The sequence below is a fragment of the Archocentrus centrarchus genome, chromosome 7 (assembly GCF_007364275.1).
Source record: "Archocentrus centrarchus isolate MPI-CPG fArcCen1 chromosome 7, fArcCen1, whole genome shotgun sequence".
Lineage (NCBI taxonomy): Eukaryota > Metazoa > Chordata > Actinopteri > Cichliformes > Cichlidae > Archocentrus > Archocentrus centrarchus.
In genome coordinates this window covers 25749850-25775061 of record NC_044352.1, presented here as the reverse complement: position 1 = coordinate 25775061, position 25212 = coordinate 25749850, and the positions used below count along the sequence as shown (strand labels likewise).

The window sequence follows — 25212 nt, the reverse complement described above, 5'->3', positions numbered from 1 at the left end:
ACAGCAGTTTGCATATGTAACTTTTATTTGTTCATTTTTCTTTTGGTTTTACGACTGTTGTGCAAAGACATCAAGCTGCTCTTTAAAGGAACATTTAGTGGCACCAGTGATGTGGACACAGATTTAAATATCACTGTGAGTGCAGGTACTTCTGTTGCTGTCACATGTTACCAGTACCAGCCATTTGCTGAAGCCCTTCTCATAGGGATAAACTGTCAAGTGGTGAAGGGTTCGTGAAATAGCCCAAAGTTATTGAAGGTTAGGGATAAATTAAACAGCTCTCTTTATCCTGCCTGCTTACTGTAGGGTTGCTGATGTAGTTTCTGTAGAGTAGCAAAGAACTGTATCATCTGTATACATAGAGCAGCAGCTTAAATGTACTGAAAGGTCAATTTGTGTTCACTGCATAGTAACAACATGTGACTATTGTATATTCTTTTCAAGTGACACAAGTATGATGGGAAGTAAAGGCCATCACTAGTGCTCACATTTATTGCACTGCAACACTTATTGTGTCAAACTTTGCCCCCTTAACTCATGTTTGTCAGGTTATGAATATAACCTGAAACACACAGTGCAGGTTCTCTTGTGCTGCCAGGGAAGCTTTCTGGCAGCATAATCTTTGATAAGTAAAGTTTGGGATTTGATTTAGTTTAATGGGCACACGTTTTCCTTTGCTGACTTTAACTGCCGGCTCCCTAAATTAGAACTCAGTCATCAGTACTCAGAGAACCCCTGTACTGTGTATTTTTCTGAAACTACTTCGACAGGCAGTAGGACTTGAAACGTTCTAGTTTTTGAATATTACAAGCTCTGCTGTACAAGCAAAATTTGTGTCCAACATCACAGATAAATATCATTTGACTTCCTGCGGCATAAACCCCAGCTTGGCTCTGCATTAGATCAAACAATTGCCTGTGTTGATGAGTGGCCGTACGGTGCGAAAACATCCCCTTCTCAATGCATTAGTGCTGCACCTACAGAGGGGTGTTCAATCTAAGATGGCTAGTTACCAAGGACACTCGTGTCATGGTGCTTTCTTCATTTTCAGTTTTAAAAGAAATAACTTTACAGGTACGTTATGGGTGGCCTTAATAAGTAATTGTATGACTATGAAATTTCATTTAACCTTCCACTCATCCATTCCTGCATCTCTTACCCCCTCATTTATTCATTCATCACGCTTTTCTTCTCCCCCTCTAACTATCCTCAATTACTAGTTGATGGTGGGGATTTCTCTTCCCTGCCAGACACAGACAGCTGTCAGTGCACCTGAGAAATATATGTGTGTGTGTTTGCCTAAGAGCGACGCACAAGTGTTTGCGAGCACCTGTTTTGACTGCCTAATTTTTAAAAGTAAAATTATGATTATGAAAAGCTGAAGCACTTCGTTGGGAGTGTCTCTGAGTCTGGCATGCCAAGCTTTGGGAAAGTTACTGTAAGTTAAGGTTTACACAGTCTGTGAATGTCTGTTGTGTGTAAGGTATTCAAAAACAGGTTGTAATGCATTTATACTGTTTTTTTGGCAACATTTGTGAAAAATTATAACGTGTATTGAAAATAACAGCGTGTAGCACGCATGATCTTGGAAACTAGAATTTGGAGAATGGATTACAAACGCATAAAAGCTGAATCGTGGATATAATGCTAAGAATGTGGTTAGCTGCATTAAGCTCCATTGAAAAACTGCTTCTGTAAGATATAACCAAGCAGTAGGATTATTTTTGCCTCCAGAACAGTATGTATGATAAATAGAAACAATTCTTCAGTGCCTACAGTATACATGTAACTGTTTCACTATTAATGTTCAAGATTTAATTGAAATGCTAAAAAGCAAAAGTGTCACAGTAGAAAAAAACAAACTTTTAAATATTCTTTATTAGAATACATTTTTATACAGTGGTTGGAGACTTTGGCATGAACTGTGTATTTCTTTGAAGAAAGGGGCCAGGCCTGTGACCACTTGAAATCAGTTGCCTGCTTCAAGGCAACTTTAGTGTGTCAACACTGCAATAAAACTGCAATAACACAGAGTCAGTCTTCTGCTATCAGTCTGCTATCAGTTTGTGATTGAATGGGGTCAAATTTTCAATTACATGCAATGTGTTTGTAATAATACGGCAATTAACTGTGTGACACAGTTGCTGCAGGATGGAGATTTAACACAAAATGACCCAAGCACTGTCCAATCTTTTACAGTATGTAGGAATATAATCAGAATACAACAAGTTTCTGTCACAGGTGAGTTGCACTCATCAGCACAGGCTGACTCAGATTCATTGAAATTTGTCGGCAACCTGTCTGCATTTATAAATTAAATTAAAGGCCGATCTGTCTGAGAGTGGTTGCAGTCAGTCTGAGTCGGATTGCCCATCTACTTGCAATCAATCAAGAATGTGGAAAACTTCAGTAAAACCACAGATTTTTTTTCCTAGTTGCAAGGAGGTTGCTCTCCTGTAGTGTAACTGAGCCATAACTTTTTATTACAAGTGATATTCACCCATTCACACAGACATTCATACAGCACTTTATTCTGTGCCTTCAAACACTTTCTAACCAACAGGGGGTTTGGTACCTTGCTCAGGGACACTTGAAATATGGACTGGAGGAGCGAGGGAAGGATGAGCCTTCTGATTAGTAGACAACCAGCTCTACCTCCTGTGCTACACCAGCCCCATGTACAGTATAAATGTTACATATTGAAACAAGCACCTATGTGAGAAGAAACCACTAAGGTTTAATTAAATCTCTTCATTGCTAAGCTTGTCTTGGATTTTCCCTGGGGGGGGGCACATGTGCACACTGTCACACTAATAACTGCACATTCTAATGTTTCAACAGCCCCTGATATGGCTGTGTTAGTGTGAGTGTGTGATAAATCCTTGAACATGCTGACAGTGGCCTGTTCGACTGGATCAGTGCCCATCAGGATCAGGAATCATTTCGCTGGATCTGCTCATTGCTATCATGTCTCAGGTCCTAATGAGGCAGCACAGTAGCACTGCAGTATCTGCGTGTGTGTGTGTGTGTGTGTGTGTGTGTGTGTGTGTGTGTGTGTGTGTGTGTGTGTGTGTGTGTGTGTGTGTGTGTGTGTGTGTGTGTGTTCACAAGCTCCCTATTTGCCAGCCTACATTTCAGCAAAACTGTCTCTGCAAATCCAAGTCTCTCTAAATCCCAGTGGTTTAACAACAGCTTGTCAACTGGGAGACTTTAATAAAAAGACATGTCTGTGAGATGATACCACAGATTCCAGACCCACTGCAGCCACTGGTGCATTTAGGGTTTCCCTGTTAATATTCTTCATTTTATTGAACAACTGTTGACCTACAGAGTTGCTTTTGATAATAATATATAACATCCACTAACATATTTAGCAACAGAACTGTGTGCTGAAAGCAGAGTTTGTTGATCTTGTCTGCTGTATCGGGTCATTGGAAGCTGCATCCCCACTTTTATCACAGAGATTCACATTGAACTTGAAGAATAAATTATACATTGGTTCAGTCACAAAAGGAAGAGACATATGTGCCGTATAAATGGACCACGCGACAGGCATGATATGCATAACGTGTTCAAAATATTAAAGGAATAAATTCAAGCCTTCTGTATAAATAAAAATAACTCATGGGGTCATTTGATGGCATGCAGACACCGATTTGTGTGCGGGCTTCTGAAAAATGTGCATTTGACTGCGCTCTCTGTGTGCGGGCTGAAGTTTAAAGACTGTCTTTAAGTAGGTGATTTCCCTGTTTTCTGTCTTTTATCCATCCTCGCTGTGATCTGCTGAATTTTCCTCCGAAATAGCAACAGGGTACCGACAGCACAGCTTTGATGAAAGTGAAGCTCAGAATTAGAGGGCCCTCTGTGGAACATTTGGCTCAGAAGCACCCTGTGCCTGTAAATATGACACATGTAACACTTGTCTATATTTGATAAAGAAGAGATTCTTTAGTCTGATTTTGTCTGAGCACTGATCCAAACTAATTCATTGTAATACAGTATTTCTGTTGTTAGAGTGACAATCCAACAACAGAAGGCACAACATAAAATTTTATAATTATATTAAAAACTGAGACACGCGTCTTACTGCAAAATAGCAGCTGTCACAATCAAAGCTGTGAGAATAATTCTTTGAGTGTTTTATTTTAGCTTTTTGTCCACAGTTAGTAAAACTAGGTCATCTTCTGATTAGACAACTAGGTTTAATAGTGGTGGGAACTAGTGCAGCAATGTGCAATCCACTGTGAAATACTGCTGGTGAGGTGTGTATATGTGTAAGTGTATATTTGTGTGAAAAAGACAAAGCCTTGGTCATGCAAGGTGCTATAATCCACTCGGTGACCTCCGGAACCTGCTCGCTGTGTGAATGTGTGTGTGGAAATGTGTCACCAGAGTCGTGCTTATGTTTGATGGTGGTCTTATCCACCCGATGACCCTCTGAACCAGATGGTGTGTGACTACATGCCTGTGAGAGTGTGTGCGTCCCACCACTGAGCCTCCTGGCACCACAGTCAGTCCCTGCACCCACCCACCCCAGTCCACTTTCCGCCCCCTTCATCCTTTCAGTTGGGTGTGATTACATCAAAGTGAAAAAAGGAGGATTACAGGTTTCTGTGCCCCGAGGGAAACCTAGCATCTCTCTAACTGTAACTCTCTCTCTCTCTCGCTCTCTCTCTCTTTCATTCCTGCCACTTTCCCACTGGGGCCCCTGTAATCCCTGTGGTGTCAGAAGGTCAGGGGACCGTGTCATGGATAACCCACTGGGGCACATATAATGCAGCTAATGCTATATAGATAGATAGCTAGCATGAACAGAAAGACAAGACTGAATGACTACTTACTTTTTTATTATTATCTGTTTTTTGCTCTCTATGTTTGCTTTTTTTTCTCCTCTTTATCGTCTTTGTTTCATTTCAAGTTGCAGCAAAACTGTCAAAATGCCTTTTTGTTCACCCTGATAGTCATGGAGGCAACTAATTGCCACTGCTTGACAAATGCTCCAACTTCTGCTTTAAAATATAAATTCACTGCACACATACTCATACACACGCACGTACATAGATAAGATTAGTATGGTGATAGAACAGGCTGAATGGACTCCATAGTTTTAATGATGTTAATAATCCACTTAATCCTGGAATTTGTTTTATGTTGGGTAAGTGTGCAACACACACGGCGTGGTCCTAAAGACACAAAGAGAAAAAGACTCTTGGTTGTGGTCAGTGCTATTTTTTATGCTCTACATTTGCAGCCATGTTATCTTGGCCTGCATATTTATGCATCTGTTGAGCAAATGTTTATAATGCAACGCCACTAGCAGTTGTCTAGTGTCAGATCAGTTTTACGGGTTTGGTCAGTCCACTGTAAATGCATGCCAATTGAAACTATTGTTTCTCTGTTGCTCTTGAAGAATCTATCCGACTGTGCATCTGTCCTCTTGGATTTTCCAAACATTCCACATCAGGGTGCAGCAACAGTGTAATGCACTTGTGCAAATTCATCTCAGTTTGCAGATAAATTGAAAGAGTCGCTTAGGAGGATGGCTGTATACAGACTGGTTGAATTGAAGTAATAATAAGCAGTGGACACCAAAAAGTGCAGTGTGTTTAATCCTGGGTTTCTCACCAGTCTTCATCTATAGTCAGGTAAGGCATTTCTGCTTAAATGACTTTCCAGTCTCGAGATAAACACTCTTGACCATCTGTTAACTAGTTGTGTAGTCTTAGTTTGTGTGAAGGTTTAGTGACAATTCACCAAATCCATTAAGATTTTTCAAAAGCCGTGTCCTAATAACTGAGCTAAAATGCATTACCTGCCAGCACCAGCCTTCTCCTTTGAAACAGAAAGCTGCTAAAACTGGACACGGCTATAATGTGTCCTACTGTTTGAAGCCAAGGACCAGTGAAGTTCACTGCTGCATTAAAACACGTATGCATTTTATAGAAAGATTGTTGAAATACCACAGGGATTTAATATTTGGCTGAGTGATTTTCTTCCAACAGCAACACACTGCTTCCTTCAGCGATCATGCTAATGGCCGCACCTTTTAAAGTTAGTACAGCGCCATTAACTTCAATGAAGTGTGACCTTCCAACACGGAGGCACTCGCAGTTTTCTTTGATTTTGGCTGTTTTTTTGTTTTTTTACAGTTTCCTTCAGAAATGTTTCATCGCTACATTAATATTAGTAGTGTGGATGCCTAACGCTACCAAATAATCTTAAGTACCTGACAGGCCTATTTTAGGGTTTGGCCGTAAGTATACAGTAAGAAGCCAAAACAGAAGTTGCCAAAAAGCGCTGTTACCTTCTGCTGTGCACACATTGTTCCACATAAAGGTGAGTGCTGTTCTCAAAGCTGAGTGAACTGTTTCCATAAAATAACCACTGTATGTCTTCTAGAATATTTACACACTGAAGATGCATTTTTATGATTTTATTTTCTTTGGTGCTGATGGTTTATGATGCTGTACATCATACATACTCATACTCATGGATTTAAATATGTACAGTAGCCCAATTATTGCAGTCATGTGAGCTCATCTGAGCATAAACTACAACTACATAAACAACCAAACCCCACTCTCGGCTTACGAAATAACCTAATTAACACACTTTAGCTCAAGCAAACCCTTTTGTTGTAACAAAATACTGTATATTTTCCTGAATTTATCTATATTTGACAGTGAAAAAGTATTTGCTCCTGTCCTGATTTCTTAGTTTGGTTTTTTTTGCATATTTGTCACACTTTCAAATAATCAAACAAATGTTAATATTAGACAAAGACAACATGAGTAAATTCAAAATGCAGTTTTATGATAGTTAATGATGGTTTAATGATGGTTTCATTTGTTGAGGGTAAAAAGCTATTCGACCCTACCTGGCCCTGTGTGAAAAAGTGATTGCCCCCTAAACCTGATAAAGCTTAAAGCTTCAGGACACAAACTAATGGGCGGACATTCCCCTTCTGGTAGAGCAGAATTCATGGTTCATGGTTCCATCAATTACAGCAAGTCGTCCTGAAGCAGCAAAGCTGCCACAGACCATCACACTACCACCACCACCATGCTTGACTGTTGGACTGATGTTCTTTTTATGAAATGCTGTTCAGCTTTTGTCTCATCACTCCACAGAGAATTTTCCCTAAACTTGGGGATCATCAAGATGTTCTTCAGCTAATGTGAAACGAGCCGTTGTTTTCTTTTTGCTCAGCAGTTCTTTAGATATTGTTCTGGGTGCTTTAGGTGCTACTGTTCCAAGTTTTCTCCATTTGTGGATAACGGCTCTCACTGTGGTTCACTGGAGTCCCAAAGCCTTGGAAATGGCTTTGTAACCCTTTCCGGACTCGTAGATGTCAGTGACTTTGTTTCTCAGCTGTTTCTTTAGATCATAGCATGGTGTGTTACTCTTTGAGATCTTTTAGTCTACTTCACTTTTTAAGTGATTTCTTCATTTAAGAGGTCTGGCAGTAATCAAGCCTGTATGTGGCTTGTGAAATTGAACTCAACATTCCCCAAAATGTAGTAAATAACAGTTAATTGATAGTTTAACTTTTCAGAAAGGGCCAGGTAGGTTTGGATTGTTTTGTTCCCTTAATAAACAAAATCATCTTTTAAATTTTCCATTTACTTGGGTTATTTTTATCTAAAAATAAAATTTGTTTGATGATCTGAAACATTTAAGTGTGGCAAATATGGAAAAGAACAGAAAACAGGAAGAGCCAAATACTTTTCACGGCACTATAGAGCACAGTGAAGACTCATCCGTGGGAGACACTTGTCTGATGGGGATCCCGCTGCAATCTAAAAATCATTTCAGTTCAGTGACTTGCAATAAAACAAAGATTCACTAAGATGCTATTAGGAAACTGAGCCCTCATCTTCAATAGCTCACAAGCTTCAGCTGGAACAAAAGCCTTTGTTGGGTCACAGAGCTCACTGCACAGTCTGTAGAGACATCAGACTGGTTTATGACAGACGGGTCAGCAGGGGGCAGGCAGTGGGCTGAAGACATACATATAGCTTTAATTGTACTCATGCCAACATGCCTGAAAGTGTTTAAAGCACTGGAGATAAGTGTGCATTGTTTGTAAAACTGCAAGCAATCAGGCAGACAAGACACACACACACACACACACACACAGATACTTCAGTGAATCCCTAATGTGAGACCCATGACCTGGTGAAAGGGGGAATCTAGGTGTGTGAGAGTGAGTGTGAGTGTGAGTGTGAGTGTGTATGGGTCAGGGTTGCCAGGCGCAGTACTGCACCTGTGACTGGAATGAAGACTAAAGGAGCGGGACAACTGAGAAGACGCACAACACAATATGACCATGAGTGCAACACTTTGAGCAGGCCCTACAGACCTCTTTACATATGAAGTGTACTGTTGGGAAAACAAAACCTCACATGTTAGAGGGTTTCCAAAAGAAGTGGTCCCCTCTGGTTCTGCTCACCTAGTTAGCGAGTCAACAGTTTGGACTGTCTTGGCAGAAACTTCAAAATTTAATACGTTTTAAAATTGATCTGTTTATTAGAAATTACATTAGCTGAGCCCAAATGTGCAGCTAGTCCTCTGAGGTCTGCTTTAACAGCAGTCATGCAAACACATGTGAGTTAAACTCCAAACTTTATGTTTTAGTGACTTCTTGAAGGAAACTCTTGATCCAGGTAGAAATCATATTATAAGTCAGTGAGAAAGGTATTCCCAGCTGACCAGCAGTAACCGGAAGTGTTGTACGTCCATGAAAACAGATTCTGCATTTAGTTACTTATCACAAAAAAAAAACATGATGCCTTCTTCTAGATAATTTAGCTCAAGAGTAGGTTGAGCTAAGTTTGTTTATTTACTCAATTCTCAAAAGTGGGATTGAAAGTTGCCTGTAGAAGCTCAGCAGTCTGCTTACTAAAGAGCCTGGAAAGTGGCAAAACTCCACAAAGCTCCGATGCTCCCTTTGAGTATTTGGGATGTACTGACCATACTGTTTGAATGGACAGAGCATCGTGCTGCAGGAGTTTGACTAGTTGAATGGATGCTTTTATACATTTTCCCTTGTGAAATGTATCAAAGGAATACATTGTAGCTCACTATATAGAGGCTGACCACAACGAGAGAGAAAACACACACTTTAGCACCCACCACACTGAAGAATGTCCCTCTAAATCTTATGGAAAATATACATTTTTCAGTCCACCTGTAAAGTCTCAAATAGAATTCTTTAACTTAAAACTTCAGGACAGTTTATATTAAACCTGACGTACATTTCATGCAGCGCTGTTTTAAAATGGGAAGACACATATTTTAATGTTGTTTTAAATGTTAAACAAACTTTCCTCCTCACTGCATGCGTTTGTGTGTTCAAACAGCCAGGCGTCATGAATGGTTGAACGAAACTTCAGCTTTGATATGTGTGCAGGATGATGTAAACCCGCATGCGCTATAAATGTATGCCAATTACCCTCTTACTGTAGGTGCAGCGGCTTATCAGCCTACGTGGCGTCCACATCAGCCTCAGTCATTTTGATATATCTGTTAATCTGTTTTTCTGTGTGTTTATAGTGATTTGAATCCTAATTGTTCTGTTATCTAAATGCATCAGTAAACTTAAGCTGTGAGTCATTCGCAGTAAGTGTCAAGTCACGTCTCACAGCACATACACTCGAGTTTCAAGAGATGACGAGTGGTCAAATGCTAACTTGCTTCACTGCCCGCGTCAAATAACATGCGTCATTATGTACATGAAATGACACCAGAAGTAACAGATTTTTTTTTAACAATATGTCAGAAAATAGTCATGTAAAAGGAATGTGAAAAGAAAAGTCTGTCCCTGTTATGTGAATATTAGTGAGGTGTACTCACAGCTGGTAGCACAAATGGCTCAAGCTGTCAGACCAGTAGCTCTCAAACTGTGGGGTGAGCCACAATATTGTGGTAGAGAGCTGATTCAGGTTGGGGCAAACAGAGAGTATACTTTGTATACTCTTATAGTTATACTTATTTGGTTGAATAAATCTAACTTTTATTGGAGTTGTGGCCTTTATTTCACCAAAAGTGAACCTGGGTTGGATGGTGTGGCTTTTGGCTTCTGTAGGGTTGCAGAAAAAGTTTGAGAACAGCTGCATTAAGGCTTTGTAGAATAAGTGGAAGCAGTTTAACCTGAAACAGTGGAAAATATGTTGACAATGTGGTAATGATAGACTCTAAAAAAAGAAAACATTTCACCCAGGTCCCATCACAGATATACAGTAGCATAAACACACACACTGGGGACAACACAGTGTGTGTCTCTGCCCCTTTCCACGCCCCTCCTCTCACCTCCCACCTTTTCTTCAACCCCTCCCTCTCTCGCTTTCTCTCTGTGTCTCTTGAATTAAGTCCATTATTCCAGCCTGCTCTGCCTCTGAGCAAGTCTGCTCTGCTCAGCTGCTGTGAAAACTCTGTGTATGTGTGAACTCCTTGCATGCATGTGTTAAGAAGAGTTTTGTGTGCGCGCACTGGTTTGTGTGTTTTTGTAAGCAGAGCTGAAGTGCAGCCGTTCATCAGTGGAGCCGACTGCAGACAGGGGAATACTCAGATCTCACTTTGCTGCTTTTCAACTTACACACCAGCTGCTTTTTGGACTTTCTGAAGACTCACTGGACGTATTTTGCACCAAAGCGGGACTCTGCTGCTGTTCTCGCGCTCTGTTCAGGCACCATTCCCATAACTGGAATTAATCATGTTTTAAAACAGAATTTCCACCTGCTTCGCTAATTTAAGCTCTCGGTTTCTAGTCTGGTTAAATTCTGAAATTCAGCAATAACTGTTTTCTCATTATCCCGTAACTTGCCTGTACTTTCTTGCTGAAATCAGATATGAAACGTCTTGAGAATGGATGTTTGGGAAGCACAGGACAAAAACTCAGTGAGCGTGAATAGGTGTGTATACAGCACTTTCTGTGTATAAGCAAGCTTGTTTGTCTTGCATAGGAAAGACTATGAGAAGTTAAAGAGAAGCAAAACAGTGCTGTAACAATGGAGACTGTCTGTGCTGTCCAAGGCATGTCGGGCTCAGGTGGATGCTGATCCCAATCTGGAATGTGCTGAACTCCTGTGGAATTTGGTTCCCCTGGAAACGGATAGGCAGGTAAGTTCATTTGGACTCTGGTCCAGCCGGATCACCATTTAAGCCAATAAAATGCTTAGTGCAGTTTAGTGGAATACATTTTCAAAGATAAATTTACGGAGGAAATTATGATGGGATAATGACTCCTGCTGTGCTGTTAAGTTCCTGGTTTACTGAGACTGCTGTGCTTGTGACACGGCCTCGTGCACCACAGCTAATCCTGCACCACTACAAAATAAAACATCTTTCTACAAGTCATGCTGCTGACATGTGGGCTTTCTCTCAGAGTGTTTGCTTGAAATCTGCTCTGTTGTTTCATTTGAGAAAGTCAAGTGAGTTGTCTTTCTTCTGGGAGCAGTTTGGAGCGGATCCAGTCAGGAGACCAGAGGCTGCTCTGTAAGGTCTCGCCTTACTGCTGCTTCTGGGTTTATTACAGCCAAATGGATAGCTACCAGCAACCAGCAGGCTGCCCTCGCCTTAGTGACTCCTTCATTATCTCTTATTTCAAAGTTTCTTGCATGAGATGAGAGATTGACCACAAGGCAATTTTCCCACAGTAAATAAGTATATTTCTTCCTTGTAATACATCAGCTTATCCATCACTCCAGTGGCCTCTTTCCATCCTGACAATACAGGCAGAGCTGATAAAAGACTGAAAAGCTACACATCACCGTGAATGAGACTAGCATGAGTATCATACACCAAATTAGCAAGTTTTTCTTACTGCAGTTTCAATATTTTTTTTTCCCTTCATGCTCTGAATAATAAGAATAGCCAAACTGAATAAATGCTAGCCATGGGTTTTTTTTTTTAGACTGGGAAATTTTCCATTTATGATGCTGGGCCAGATGGCTCAGTACCAGCAACCAGCAGACTGCTATAACCTCCCCAGCGCCTTCATTCACTTACACCCTTTCAGAGGAACCAGAGACTCTGCTTCAGACTGTTTCGCTTTTCTTTATCAGTATGTTTCAGCTTCAATCCCATAAAGACCGGTGCTCACTTTTTAGCTTAAAGCTGCTTTACTTTGCTTGTTTTAAATGTGCGCGTGTAAAGCTTCAGTTTACTCCTGTAAAGAGCATCGTCCCAATACTTTACACTGAAAGTAAGGCTGGACTTGTGAGCTGCGTCCCACAGTGGATCCTGTGCTTTTAAATTCTTTTGTAAACTGCTTATGACTAAGCCTTGGACCCTGTTTTCTTGTGTAAAAGTACTTTCAACTTATTTATGGACCATTTATATAATGACTATAACACAACACATAATGTCAGCTTGCTACTTTCTTACTATTGGTGGTCTGTCTTTATGAATGATTGTTTACTTTTCTAGTTATTAAGGGAAATGAGGCACTGCTCACCTCTTTGTCCCTCCCAGAAAAAGCAAAATGCTGTTATGGCACAAACCAATATGACTGTCACAGCTGCACTCATGTAGATGACTCCTGAGAATTTGCTTGTTAAAGTCTGCAGCATTTACATTAAGCAATGCACCCCCTGCATCGACCTGCCTTGTTCGCATATCCAAGACTTTCTGCTTCCATGCTCCTCCTTTTGATTCTTGAAATGAGACAAAACCTGCGGATTTGTTTTTTTTATCAGAGCTGACTCAAAACACAACAATGCTTTAAATGGTATTCCTTTACGTGCCAAGGGAGGAATGCCATTAAACGGCAGGTTTTATATGCTCACTGCATCCTCACACTATACTATACCACTGTGCAGTACTTGTCAAGATACAATAAAGTAAAGCTTCACTAAGATGCTCTTAGGAAACTGAGCCATGCTCTTCAATAGCACACAGGCTTTAGCTGGGACAGAAGCCTGTCGCAGCTACATGCTGAATACCCTTTCTTTAATAGTGACTAATCTGCTAAGGAACTAAGGAATCAGAAAAAATAATAATAATGTGACACAGACTATTAGTGCTTTGCATTCTGACTCATATTATGATCGCTTCATCGATACACAAATCAAATTTATTGCAAAGCAGTTTCTGAAGTTGATTAAAACAGCAGTAAATAACCAGAAGGAAAACAGCTGGTGGCATAACGTTTGTGCTTCCAACTTCAATTCCTTTCAGATGTGTTTTATTATGGTCAAAATGACACATTTTAATAAGAATGTAATTAACTCTTTTATGTGGTCGCACGATTTCAAAACTCCTGTTGGCCTTTACTCTGTCGATGGAAAGCATTGCTGTTTCCTTACATGGATTTATCTGCCCACCTCACCGCTCTTCTTTTTGTCTCTCTTCTCACTCGGTGCATCTATCCCGACTCTTCTCCACTCTGCTCCCTCTGGTTTTCCTTCACTTTCACAGTTCAGCTCTGTTTTTAAAGTACATTAAACATAAAATTATAAATAGCCACAGAATAAAGGAGCTGTATTCACAGTAATATTGGAGAAAAACGGATCTTCTGCTGTCAGAAAACCAATCAAATAATACACTGCAGATAAAATGGGGCTCATCACCCTGATACCCAAGAAAATGGGGAGAAAACTTTACTGTGATTAATGATAATAAAAAAAAATCAAGATGTTTTCTTAAATCTAACCATGATGGGGGAGCTAATCTTCACCAAACAACAGTTAAAAGTCATAAAATTTGATGGAACTACGTGAAAGAATATTAGTCCTACATTGGAGTCCAACCTTAGTCTTCTGGCTGAAATTCTTGTGGCTCATACCTCCCTTGTGTGTAAAACACAATATTTAAGAGACAGATTTGAAATGAGAGCTGTGAATTACATATAAAGTTAAAAAAAATCTTACTGTACTCTCTTCTATCCTATGCTTGTCCCATCTGTTCCCCCCTTAGCAAATTAACTGGTGCAAAAGCCACCAGTTACCTGCTGCTGCAGCTATTTTGCTCTGTAAAACCCAGAGCCCTCCCTCCTCTCCTCACCCTCTCCACTCATTCTTCCTCATCATCCATCCATCCCTCGGGCCTTTCATTTCTCAGTTGCAGGGAGCCTTAGACTTATTGCTCACAGGCCAGGGAAACTCTTTTTTCCCCTAGGGGAGAAACAATTGGCTCCTTTCTCTCCATCACCTCCTCCCTCACTTGTTTTCTTCTCCATCCCTCCCTCCCTACCTCTGCTGCATTCTCTTTTTTTTTTTGTAAGACTGCATGCATGCAGGCAGGCTGCAGGGTTGAAGTACAGAAACGTCTATATCCTGTTGTTTTGTTCACTCCTTCCACGTTCTCTCTTTTGTTGTCTTCCCCTGCCTTTTCAATTCTCCCCTCCCCTTTCTCCCTCCTGTTAGATTTATAATTCTCCTTTCTCCTCCCCTTCATTCAGTTGGCCTTACTGCTTCATCCACAATTCATCTTTCTACTCTTTTCACATGCTTCTTTCTGTGTTCTCCTTTGCACTTTTTTGGTCACTTATCCTTTTGCTGTACCCTCGACTCCTGTTGTGATTCTGCTATCGCACCAGCCTGCTAACAACTTCTTGTCTTCTTTCTCGACTTCATTTTGTCACCTGTTCATTCTTCCTTCTGTCATTCTCCCCTCGTGTTTTTATTTGTCTTTGCTTCCTTGTCACCTACCTGTCTCTTCACATATCTGACCCTCCTTGTTTCTGGGCTTTGCTCTTCATGTCTACTCTGACCTGTGTTAGACGAGGTCTACAGGTTAAATTGCAGATCCCCATTTATTCATTACTGCATACAATACAGTAAAGTTGCACTCTAACCTCACTCTGAAAAGACCGTGTCACCCTGGAGGCGGGCCGCTTTGTCTGCCTGTCTCAATTTAGTCTGGCTTTGACAGGACAGCCTGCCTCCCACCTTCCCCCCAGAATCTCTCTCTCTGTCTTTCTCTTTACTTTTAATCCATTCCCTCTTGGCATGCTGCTGCTCCATGTCTATTGAAGCTGAACTGAATGCAAGTGTCAGCGGGCCCAATGGCTTTTTTTATTAAGATCCATTATGGAGCATGCAAGGACTTGGTGTGTGTCTCTGCATGTGCGTGTGTGTGTTTGCAGATCTAAGTGCTGAGAAGGGTTTTTAGATGAGGATATATGCTCCTGCACCCATGTATATGAATGCGCAAGTGTGTGTGCCTGCTCAGGGCTGTTATGTGATGAAGATGTGCAAGGAACAATAATAGACTCTTCAACTCATGAAGGCAGATTTATAGGACGCACAGAAACACTGCAGCCCACAGCTTGGGGTGTCTCAGAGGAACAATGGGACCAGTCGTTCCTTTTATAGCAGCGAACAGGAATGTAAGAGTTTCACTGCTTCTCTTGTCACTTCCAGGGACTGTGACGTGGATTGTGCTCGTGCGTTTCTGTTCGTGTGTCACGTAGCTGCAGCTGATGAGAGTGCTGATGTCCTTCTCCTTGAAATACGGCAGCATCTTTGCAGTTCAGCGCAGAAACTTGAGCATGCATAAGCGCGGAGTCTCGTACTCCTGTCTTTCTGTTTCACACACATCAGCACAGTTTAGTGTGTTTATGATCGCTCTCTTAACCTGGGAGAATTAGCACTTTTTTTTTTTCCTCAAACCTGAGCCACCAAACATCTGTAAACGCACCCGAGACCTCCTCCAGTTCTAAAACAGCGAGTTAAGATAGAGGATTACAAGCTGTGTTGGGTTCAAGGCCCACATGTACGCTTTTGTCTATTCACAAATGTCTGTGTATACTGGATACTGGAGGGTATGTGAAAGTTTATGTTCCTGTTAAGCTCTGTCCTGTTGTGTTGTGGCCTGGGAGCCATGAGCCTATGAGAGCTCTCCTGTCTCTATGCTTCAATAGCTCCATTATTCATAAAACTCTGTGCCAACAGCCTGGATGGGTCTGTGTGTGTGTAGTGTATGTGTGTATTTTCTCATCTTGGGATATATGTGTGCTTTAAAGGGATTCCTTTAGCTTTCAGTGGTACGTGAACCAGAAATGTTGAAAGGTTGTCCCAGCTTAGAACAAAACGAATATTTGAAAGGTGGCACGCTTTAATGATGATGCTGCCAGTGACGATGATGATGACAGGCCTCTGCCAAAAGCACTTCACCCAGTCATCCTCTCTGAACCTGGGCAGCATGATGTTTCAACTCTGGACACTAGTCTGAGTTACTCCAGTTCCTATGCAAGATTTAACACTTCTGTAGATGCACAAAACATTTATTGTGACAAAGCAAATACCGAGGCGAGTGTTCAGTCTCTGCAGATCATCTGAGCTGGTACCCTTCTACACATCCTATGGACAAGTCTCAGATGGATCCTGAGGATGCGTAAGCATGTTTTATATAGAGAGGTGAGGGGGTCTCAGAAAAGAGCCGTACTGCCAAATCTAAATCCCCGTCTCCTTCGTTGCTCTGACTGATACGATATCTTCTTCTTTCTTGAATTATCTTTTGTAGTTATTAGTCAAAAAACAAGTTACATTCATATATAGCACACTACATAGTCAGCTGAGTTGGCTCCAGTAAACAACATATGACTAGCAATAAAGTACAGTTTAAATATATCCACATGAATCTCTTTAGGCCTTACCCCTTATTTAAAGTATGCCATGTAAAGAAAGACACTGTTATTTTATGTCTAATATTGCCCCAGTCAGGACAGGAAGATCCAGCCTGCAGTAAAGAGCGCATTATTATTGAACAGCTGATTTTATTGCCAAGACACAAGAGGGGTTTTTTAAGAGGACAACAGATGAAGGGGAGTGATAGAGGTAATTGTTAGAAGGAGGAAAATAAGAAAAGATTGAAAATGAAAAGAGGGGAATAGCCAACTGTCTGCCCATTACCGAGTGCCAACTGTGAGGTGCAATATAATAAAGGAGACTGTTTCTGCTGAAAGGCTTTATTGTTCCTGCTGGCTGCAGAGTCCAAAGTACTGAAAGAGAGGTGTGTGTTCACTTTTTTTTTTTTTTTACAGCACAGCGTTCATATACATGTAGGCTTACAAACCACTGACCTCCCTCCTGCTTTGGCACTGGTAGTGTTGTGAGATATTATTGGGGAATTTTGTGAAACAGTAGCAAATCTGCCACATTAAGTTCAGCAAGGCCAATACATCAGGAGACCAAGAAAGAAAAAAAAGCATGATAGAAGCCACATGTAAATGACATTATGGAAAAAACAACACTTTGAATCACTTGTAATGCCATTTATGTATTACTGTGTAATTCAATATTGATACCAGAGTCTCAAAGCAAAAGCCAACAGTCACTCACTTTGTGTGGCTGGACTCACTCACAAGTGACATTGTTTTAAGCGCTGATGTGCTCATCCATTCATCCATCCTCATCACTGTCGGCTCATTAGTCCCTTGCAATGAAGAGATCTCATTCAGTGACACTGTCTGCCAGTGTGGAGAGACCAAGGAGGAGTGTGAGCAAGCGAGTGCGTGGGTGTGGGTGTGTATGTGTGTCTCTGAGCTGGCAGTGCCACAGACATGGAGAGATTGTGCTTGGCTTGGCAGTGTGCAAAGCATATCTCTATCTCACACACACAGTCTTCATCACCATGGTCAGAGTTTGTGTGTGTGTGTGTGCCTGTGTGTGTGCTTTGGATACTGTCCCTGGGTCTTGCTGTAATGTGAAGAGATTATAGTGTTGTTGCCATACTGGAGGCTGGCATTAACATAGCCTGGCAGGAGCATCAATCTGAGTCTGACTAAAAATACCTCAGACAGCAGTGTGTGTGTGTGTGTGTGTGTGTGTGTGTGTGTGTGTGTGTGTGTGTGTGTGTGTGTGTGTGCGTGCACATATGGGGGGCATCCCTGGCATGAGCGCACGTATTCTAGCAGTGCACATTTCTAAATGCTCTTCTTTTCTGTCTTTATTTTCAGGTCTTTGAGCCCATGTGTAATGTGTTTGTCCCATCTCTGATGCGAGAGGTGAACTTGATCATCCTTCAAGAACGCAAGAGAACGACGTTACGTTGATTATTAAGACCCTCAAACGAAGCCTGGCAGAGGAGAAACTAGAAGCCACGGCACATTTTAAGGATCCTTCCAATACGTCTTTAAAAGGCCGGTTCCTGCTTCTGTTACACAGATTCTGAAGACTCTGAATCAGAACCAGAACACAAGTAAAGCTGTTAATAAATTCAAAATTGAACAAATAAATCATATCACAGACTCTCAGCTTTTCAAAGAAAGGAGTTTGCTTTAAATTTGCCAAGATGATGACCATGATGATGATGGTGGTGGCCACGATGGTCACCTGCAGCTCTCTGTTCCTACTGGGGCTGGCTGCTGCCCATGCATCCTCCAGCACCATGACCCGCACCTCCTCTTCCTCTTCATCCTCTTCATCTTCCTCCTCTTCCTCCTCCTCCTCATCATCCTCACCACGCATGAAACTATCATACAAAGGTAAGAACAAAAGCTTTGAGGACAAAAAAAAGGCAATTTCTCCTGCCCATAATAGTTAGAAAAGTATCTACACACACACACACACACACACACACACACACACACACACACACACACACACACACACACACACACACACTTTCTCTGTTTGTGTAATATTCAGCTATATCTTTTTCAAAGTATATGCTGCTGAACAGTAGCCAACTGTAATTTGCGGTTGCTGTGATTCACAGCCATAGACATACACAAGCAGATGCACACACACACACACACACACACACACACACACACACACACACACACACACACACACACACACACACACACACACACACACATACACACTTAAACATGCAGTAGCACGGTTTTGTGTTTCATCTTGGGTATTGTATGTTAGAAGAAGGCAGCTCAATGCCCAACACAACCACATAAACCAAGCTGGTAATTACAGCCTGAATGAACTGGCCAAGGACATGAAGCTCACTGCAGGCCGTTTGCACAGCTGAGACTAGATTTTAACAGAAGGTAACTTGAAGCATTTATTATGAAAAGACTTAATTCTAGTTTTATTTGAAACATGAAAGACAACTAAGTGGTAACAGTGAGAGTAACTTTGTTCCTGATTAAGCTGCATGTGCAGTTAGTTGGTTATTAAAATACTACTTTGACGTGGAAATAGAATCCTGGGAACTGTTTTTAGCTACTTTAGCAACGAAGCTTAATTGCTGGCTGTATTTCAGCCACTCATATGGTCTTTGTGTGTTTGCTAATATTAGAGCTACTGCTTGCTACTGTTTCAGCTAAAATGATATATAATGAAACATAATATATTAAGCATTACACACAACAGTGCTTTATTGTTTCACAATTATATGTTGCATGCATAATATATCTGAGTATAATAATGTGCACTGTAGCATTCAAAGCCTGCTGAAGCATAATCATTCTAGCAGTTTTAGCATTTTTGACAGTTGCTTTTTGTTGTGTAGTAAGATTTATTAAGCATTTAAAGTGAGCGGTACACTAGTACTCCAATAAATACTAGTTAACTCAAGTACTTATTGGAGTTTTGGACTGTCGCAAAATGTTTTGTACAGAAAGGTGGTAGTAACAGATTTAACACTAATACACCAGGACCTTAAAGTAACTACATGTACCAGACAACAGATATCATAAGCATGTTTTTAATACATGTTGTCTTCAGGCCCAGGGTTATTGCCACCACAGCATGGTGGGACTGAATAAAAGTCCCTGATGTCATGCTGGCGGCTATTGGGTGGCGTCAGAGGCTTAATTAAAGTTATAAATTCACATTAGAACAATGGCAGACTAATAAAAGCCATTTTAATGTCTAAGCAAAGAGGGCTTTGGTCTTGTTTTCTTATGCTCCCAGTTTAAGCTGGTCAAGTAGGGGAAGATACAGTCCCCTTATTTCTTAGGTTCCTCAGGCCAAGAACACATTTGTTTAATTTTTTTTCCATCAAGCCCGAGGTAACTATTATAGTTTAAATTTACAAATACAAGTGAAATTTTCCTGGGCTCTGCTCCTCTAGAATTTGTTCTCGCCAGTTTGGAAACAGCAAAGACATTCAGTTTTTCCACTGAAACTAATATAGTGTCATTACTGTCAGAGGATTTCATCCTGCTTGTTCACAAGTCACTGCCCTCAGGACACAGTTCAGAAACAGACTAGAAGCGAGCTAAGATGGCGTGGTTCTTTATCAGCAGCATTACTTGTGGCAAGCAAAGTCTGGCACGCTCCGAAACTAAAGGTCCTGCAAAATTACCTGAGCTATTTCCATATCTCCACACATAAGCACATTTCTGCGTAGTTGCAGGAAAGCACATGGGCACGCACACAAACACAAATGCACAGGCGTGTTCTCCCACTTCATCTTTAAGTTATGTGGATATTGTGAAATGATCAAATCATACCAGTGTTTGACTGAGGCCCACCTCATGAATATACACTTTCAGAGTTGCAGCAGTTCCACGGGGTGCGGCGATTTGAGCTGGAGCGTTCCTGCTGCTTCAGCGCCCTGCTGTTGGATGAAGAGAGGGGTCGACTATTTGTGGGAGCCAAGAACTTCCTGCTGTCTCTCTCACTGGACAACATCGCCAAGCAAGAGCACAAGGTTGGCCAGAAACACCCCCAAAACCAAACTCGTATAGGTGTAAAATATGTAGGAGTGTGAGAGGTTTGTTGATCAATGCTGAGTTGCTGCTGCTGCTGAGATTTCAACTCTTTCCACACTGTGTTTTAATGGTTATGAATATATTTCACTGTAGACTCACATGTGCTCAGAGTTTCTTTTAAGCAAAATAAAGAACTGTTATATACGTAGTATTTTCCCTGATAACAGACTTTATTGCAGAGTCTATTACCAGACGAAATAAAACTGAACAAGCCTAAATATTTTAATCATGGAAATATTTTGTGACTTTTTGTTAACTAGCTTAAGTGATTACACTGGCAGCTCACGAAAGTGGTTCATTTTTACAACCACTGCCAAATTGCTTATTTTCTAAGAGTCGTTTATTGTGACTCACAAAGTCAGTCATCAGTGTCACCGGTGGTTTGTGTTCATGTGCTGCTGAAGGAAATATTCAGAAGTGTGGAAACATTTTACAAACACGTCCCTTTGAAAATAAGCACCTTGCAGATGAGTCTAACCTGAGGGGGGAAAAAGAAGTGTTGTATCAATAGAGGAAGGTAGAAAATCAAAGAGCTGGACAGCGATAAGAAAAAACATTTATGCAAAAGAGGTTATGATTCATATCAAAAAGGCATACTTTTATTGAGGGCTTTGCCTTTAGAGTGTAATCAAAGTTTCAAAAAGGCTTGACTATACATGTTGGAGTGCACAGTATACACACTATACACGCTGGCAAAAGAACTGAAATGTATAGACACTGTAGTTACACAAACAAAGTAGCCTGCAAGAAACATCTGTTCACAGCTGTTTGGAGTAAATGACGAGTTTTGCTATGATAGATATGAAACCTCTGTTGGTTTTAGGTATATGAGTTTGATTTATGACCTGAGTGCGCAGATTCACTGTAGTTATAGCTGTGTATGTGTGTGTGTGTGTGTTTTGTTTTGTTTTTTTAATGTGGCTGAGTGGGCGCAGGATAAAAAGGTTGGAGAGAAGCAGATAGAAAAGGACGGAAGTAGAAGGAAGTGAGAGAAAGGAAGTGTAAGGTGAACAAAAGTTTGTCGAGTCTGGCGTGAGGGGCAGTAAAAACTGCTGTTTAATATGAAACAGAGATTCTAGTTCAGGAGCATTTTTATACTAGTTCATTTGATGGTTTTAAAATCTTGATATTATGAGGAAATTTACATCAAGAATTCTTTAAATAACCTAATTTATCCAAATAAATAATCCAGACTAAAGGGACAAGATGAGCTGATCTTTGTCTGCCTGTTTCAGATCTATTGGCCTGCCCCTGTTGACTGGAGAGAGGAGTGTAACTGGGCTGGCAAGGACATCACTGTAAGTGATCACACCACACATTACCTTACCTGTATTATATTATGTTTTATTTCTATCATAGACGGTATAAAAAAAATGGACTTAGCCAACGTGACATCACCCAGTGATTGCTATTGTCCTGCTTTGAAGCCTCAGAATGAGCGTTTCTGCCGGCGCCGTCTTGGTTGCAAGAAAGGATGTGACTGTGAAACCGCACGCTCATTTGCTAATGACTTGCGATTGACAGCTTGTTAGCCAGTGATTTAATACCGCAGATAATTCTCCATTGTGAAGCATAGTATGATCAAGATTTGCAAAACAGACTTAATTTTTTATTCACTATGACCCAAAACAAGTGACTGAGCCCATAAACGCAGCAGGAAAGTGTTTATAGAGGTCAAGACTGAGAGCTGTTTTCAAATAGATTTCTATAGGACTGGAGGTCTGATTTTTAACCACAGCTGTCAACATCTGGTGGCCTTCAGATAGAACGCAAGTTTTTAGGCACTTCCATATTGGCTTAATTTATCTCTCGCTGAAAGCTACATCTCTGTTTTCTGTATCTGTGATCTCTACTTTATAAAAGTATACAGAGCATACAGTTCTGGTATGGTATTTGATCAGTTTCCTGTTGGTCAGCTTAGTTTGATAAAATATTCAATAATACACAATAATAACACCCTTATTATTAGCCAAAGAGAATATTTACCCACAACCTGTTGGCTAAACTGACTCTTTACACGCATAATGCATCATAACATCCACTTTAACCGTAACCCATTGTACATACTGTACTGTTAAATAAGAGGTGCTACTGGGTTCCAAGAGCAGGATGTAAGTGTCTACTCCTACCCAGCCTAACACAATGCTACCTTTTAATCCACTGGAGTCATGGGAGTCATCACAAGACAGAAACACCACATTTAAACAGATAACATGTAATAATAGGTGCAGCACTCCTACTTTTGGACCTGCCATGTGGTGAGATCACTTCCTCAAAATGTGTTTCTTTGTGCCCTATTAGAATGATATCTAAATATCTACATATATTATGCAACCAGATAACTTCGGGCATAATGCAAAAAGTTTATTTTTTAAAGTGACACATAGATGAAAAAAGGGAACAGAGAAACTCAGATAGCACAAATTTCCTGCTGGAGATGTTTGATTTATTCAGTGTGAATGAATATCAGTGAGTTTGAACAGTATTTTACAGAAGAATATGTGCATCAGAAATGACAGTAGCATATCTTTGCTGTGATAAGCAGTGCATTCCTGGATAGCCTGTTTGATACACTAAAATGAACATGAAGCATCTCCATTAAGTCAGTCTAGTTGACCATCGGAGCATCCTGTCTCACTAATACACATAACACAGTAAGTACAGTGATAGTGCTTCCAGAGAAATCTGATTATTGACCTGTATTAGGTTACATTAGAATCAGTTATATGTTTATTAACTGTATTAGGATGGAAGGCCTGAATGAGGTTAATAAAGAGCACCCTGACCATGTCATGCAGCAATAACAATGAGATGCAGATTCGCAGGAAATGAAACGAAACACTGAGGGTTAAAGTGTTTGGCGTTTGCACTGTTTGATCTGATTCTTATTCAGTTCTGAGAAGATTACACACACAGATTCTCCATGACTGAACTCATGACCTGCTGCAGTGCTCACAGGAGAGTTTGTCCAAAGATATCACACCCTCATGGTTCCCTTGATCTATTCTTTAGCTGCCAAAAAAAGATTTTTTGTACAATCTTCTGTTTGTGGATGTAGTCTGGGCAGGGCCGGCTTGGCTTCACTGACCAACCAACATGTAGAGGCCACCAAGAACCTATAGACCACCCAGGATTATATTGCATACAATTAGATAACTGTAGAGATCTGTGTGTGTGTGTAGGTACTTCATGGTTGTGTAAAACTTGTGCAGATAAACCATAAATGTGTCTATTTATACTGTATTTATACTTGTGTGTTTGACTGTGTGTACATTTATCCATGCATGTGTAAGTTTCCAATGTGTGTGTGTGTTATGTCTGTGAATGTGTCTCTCTGTGTGTAAAACAAACCCATCATCAGTGTGATTATACAGCTGTAGCAGACAGACAACGGGCTCCATTCATACAGAAATCCAGGCTCTAATTTCACCTGACCAGGAGACTGAGTGTGCATGTGTCTGTGTATATGTGTGTGTGTGTTCAGTTTTCTGTGTGTATATGTCCTGTTTGAAAGTGCGAGTAACCGTGGAGACTGTGAGTGATGAAGAGAATTAGCGAAACTGCTCCAGAGGAGGAAGAGAATGGGAGACTGAGGAAGAAAGCGATAAGAAAAAGACAAATGTTGCATTAAAGTAGTTTTTGCTCAATCGCTCATTTATTCCTGCACTTCTGTCCTTTCAAATTTTATTTTATTCTTTATTAAGCACAACCACTCTTCTTACTTTATTTGATTTTACGTTTCTGGGTGAAAACAAACTTTGACCCTAATTACAGAGAAACGTGTTTTTCTATAGGAAGCAGCCGAAAGCTCTCTCTCCCACTTCCCTCCTCTTATTTTCCATGTTTGGTCCTTTCTTCCTGCTCTTTCTTCATCTAATATTGTTATTTACAACCCTCCAGCCCTTCCAGCAGTAAAACCACCTTACATGTGCCAGCGCACTAAAACAAACACAGACACATGCAGACAAACAGAATTAGAGCAGGGCAGTAAACAGTTGACAGTTTAACCAGACGCTCAGTCTGACTCAGCACTCTGAGGCGTCACTGTAAGACCAGAGTCATATTCAAAACCGCAGAAGTGATAGATTGTGTGTTTATGCTGTCATTTCAGTACCCACTTTGTAAATTTCAATGTCCTCCAAGACCCATTAATAAATCACTGGGCAGCAATTATTAATTGTTTTCTTTATTTCATAAGTTTATTATTCAAAGCAATTTCTGATGTTAAAAAAAAACTCTTCTGCAGAAGATGTATTAATCGCAAATTATATTTTTTTATGGTATCTGAGAAGCTGTATAGTACACACTGAGTTCTGGGATATCACCAGTAAAGTCCAATAGCTGATTGGGAAAAGTAATTTTGGGAAGGAGATTGGGGTTAAGGCTGAGCAACTGTGAATGCTGAAAATTGGACTGTCCACACCACAGAAACATGAATGAATGTATAAATTTCATGCCATCTAGCCAAATATCCAAATTCTTCTACACACTCCTGTTAGTGTTTTTGGAGTCCGCAGGCTGAATTGTGTTAATCCTTAACGACTGAGAAAAGAAGCTCAGTGACCGCCAAATATGTCTGAAACCAC

At 40.7% G+C, this 25212-nt stretch overlaps 1 protein-coding gene across 5 annotated transcripts in view; it reads left to right on the top strand.

Moving 5' to 3' along the window:
* Positions 1-25212, top strand: part of sema3b (sema domain, immunoglobulin domain (Ig), short basic domain, secreted, (semaphorin) 3B) — an 80882-nt gene that overhangs the window by 40472 nt on the left and 15198 nt on the right. For 2 of the 5 annotated variants that reach the window (XM_030732873.1, XM_030732869.1), the window contains exons 1-4: positions 10397-11121; positions 17903-18430; positions 20408-20565; positions 21862-21924. In XM_030732873.1, the coding sequence (XP_030588733.1) occupies positions 18238-18430; positions 20408-20565; positions 21862-21924 (414 nt within the window). In that variant the 5' untranslated portion in view covers positions 10397-11121; positions 17903-18237. Of the gene's footprint in view, positions 1-5542; positions 5646-10396; positions 11122-17902; positions 18431-20407; positions 20566-21861; positions 21925-25212 lie in introns of those variants that run through there. The other 3 variants (XM_030732870.1, XM_030732871.1, XM_030732872.1) reach the window with 2 other exon arrangements.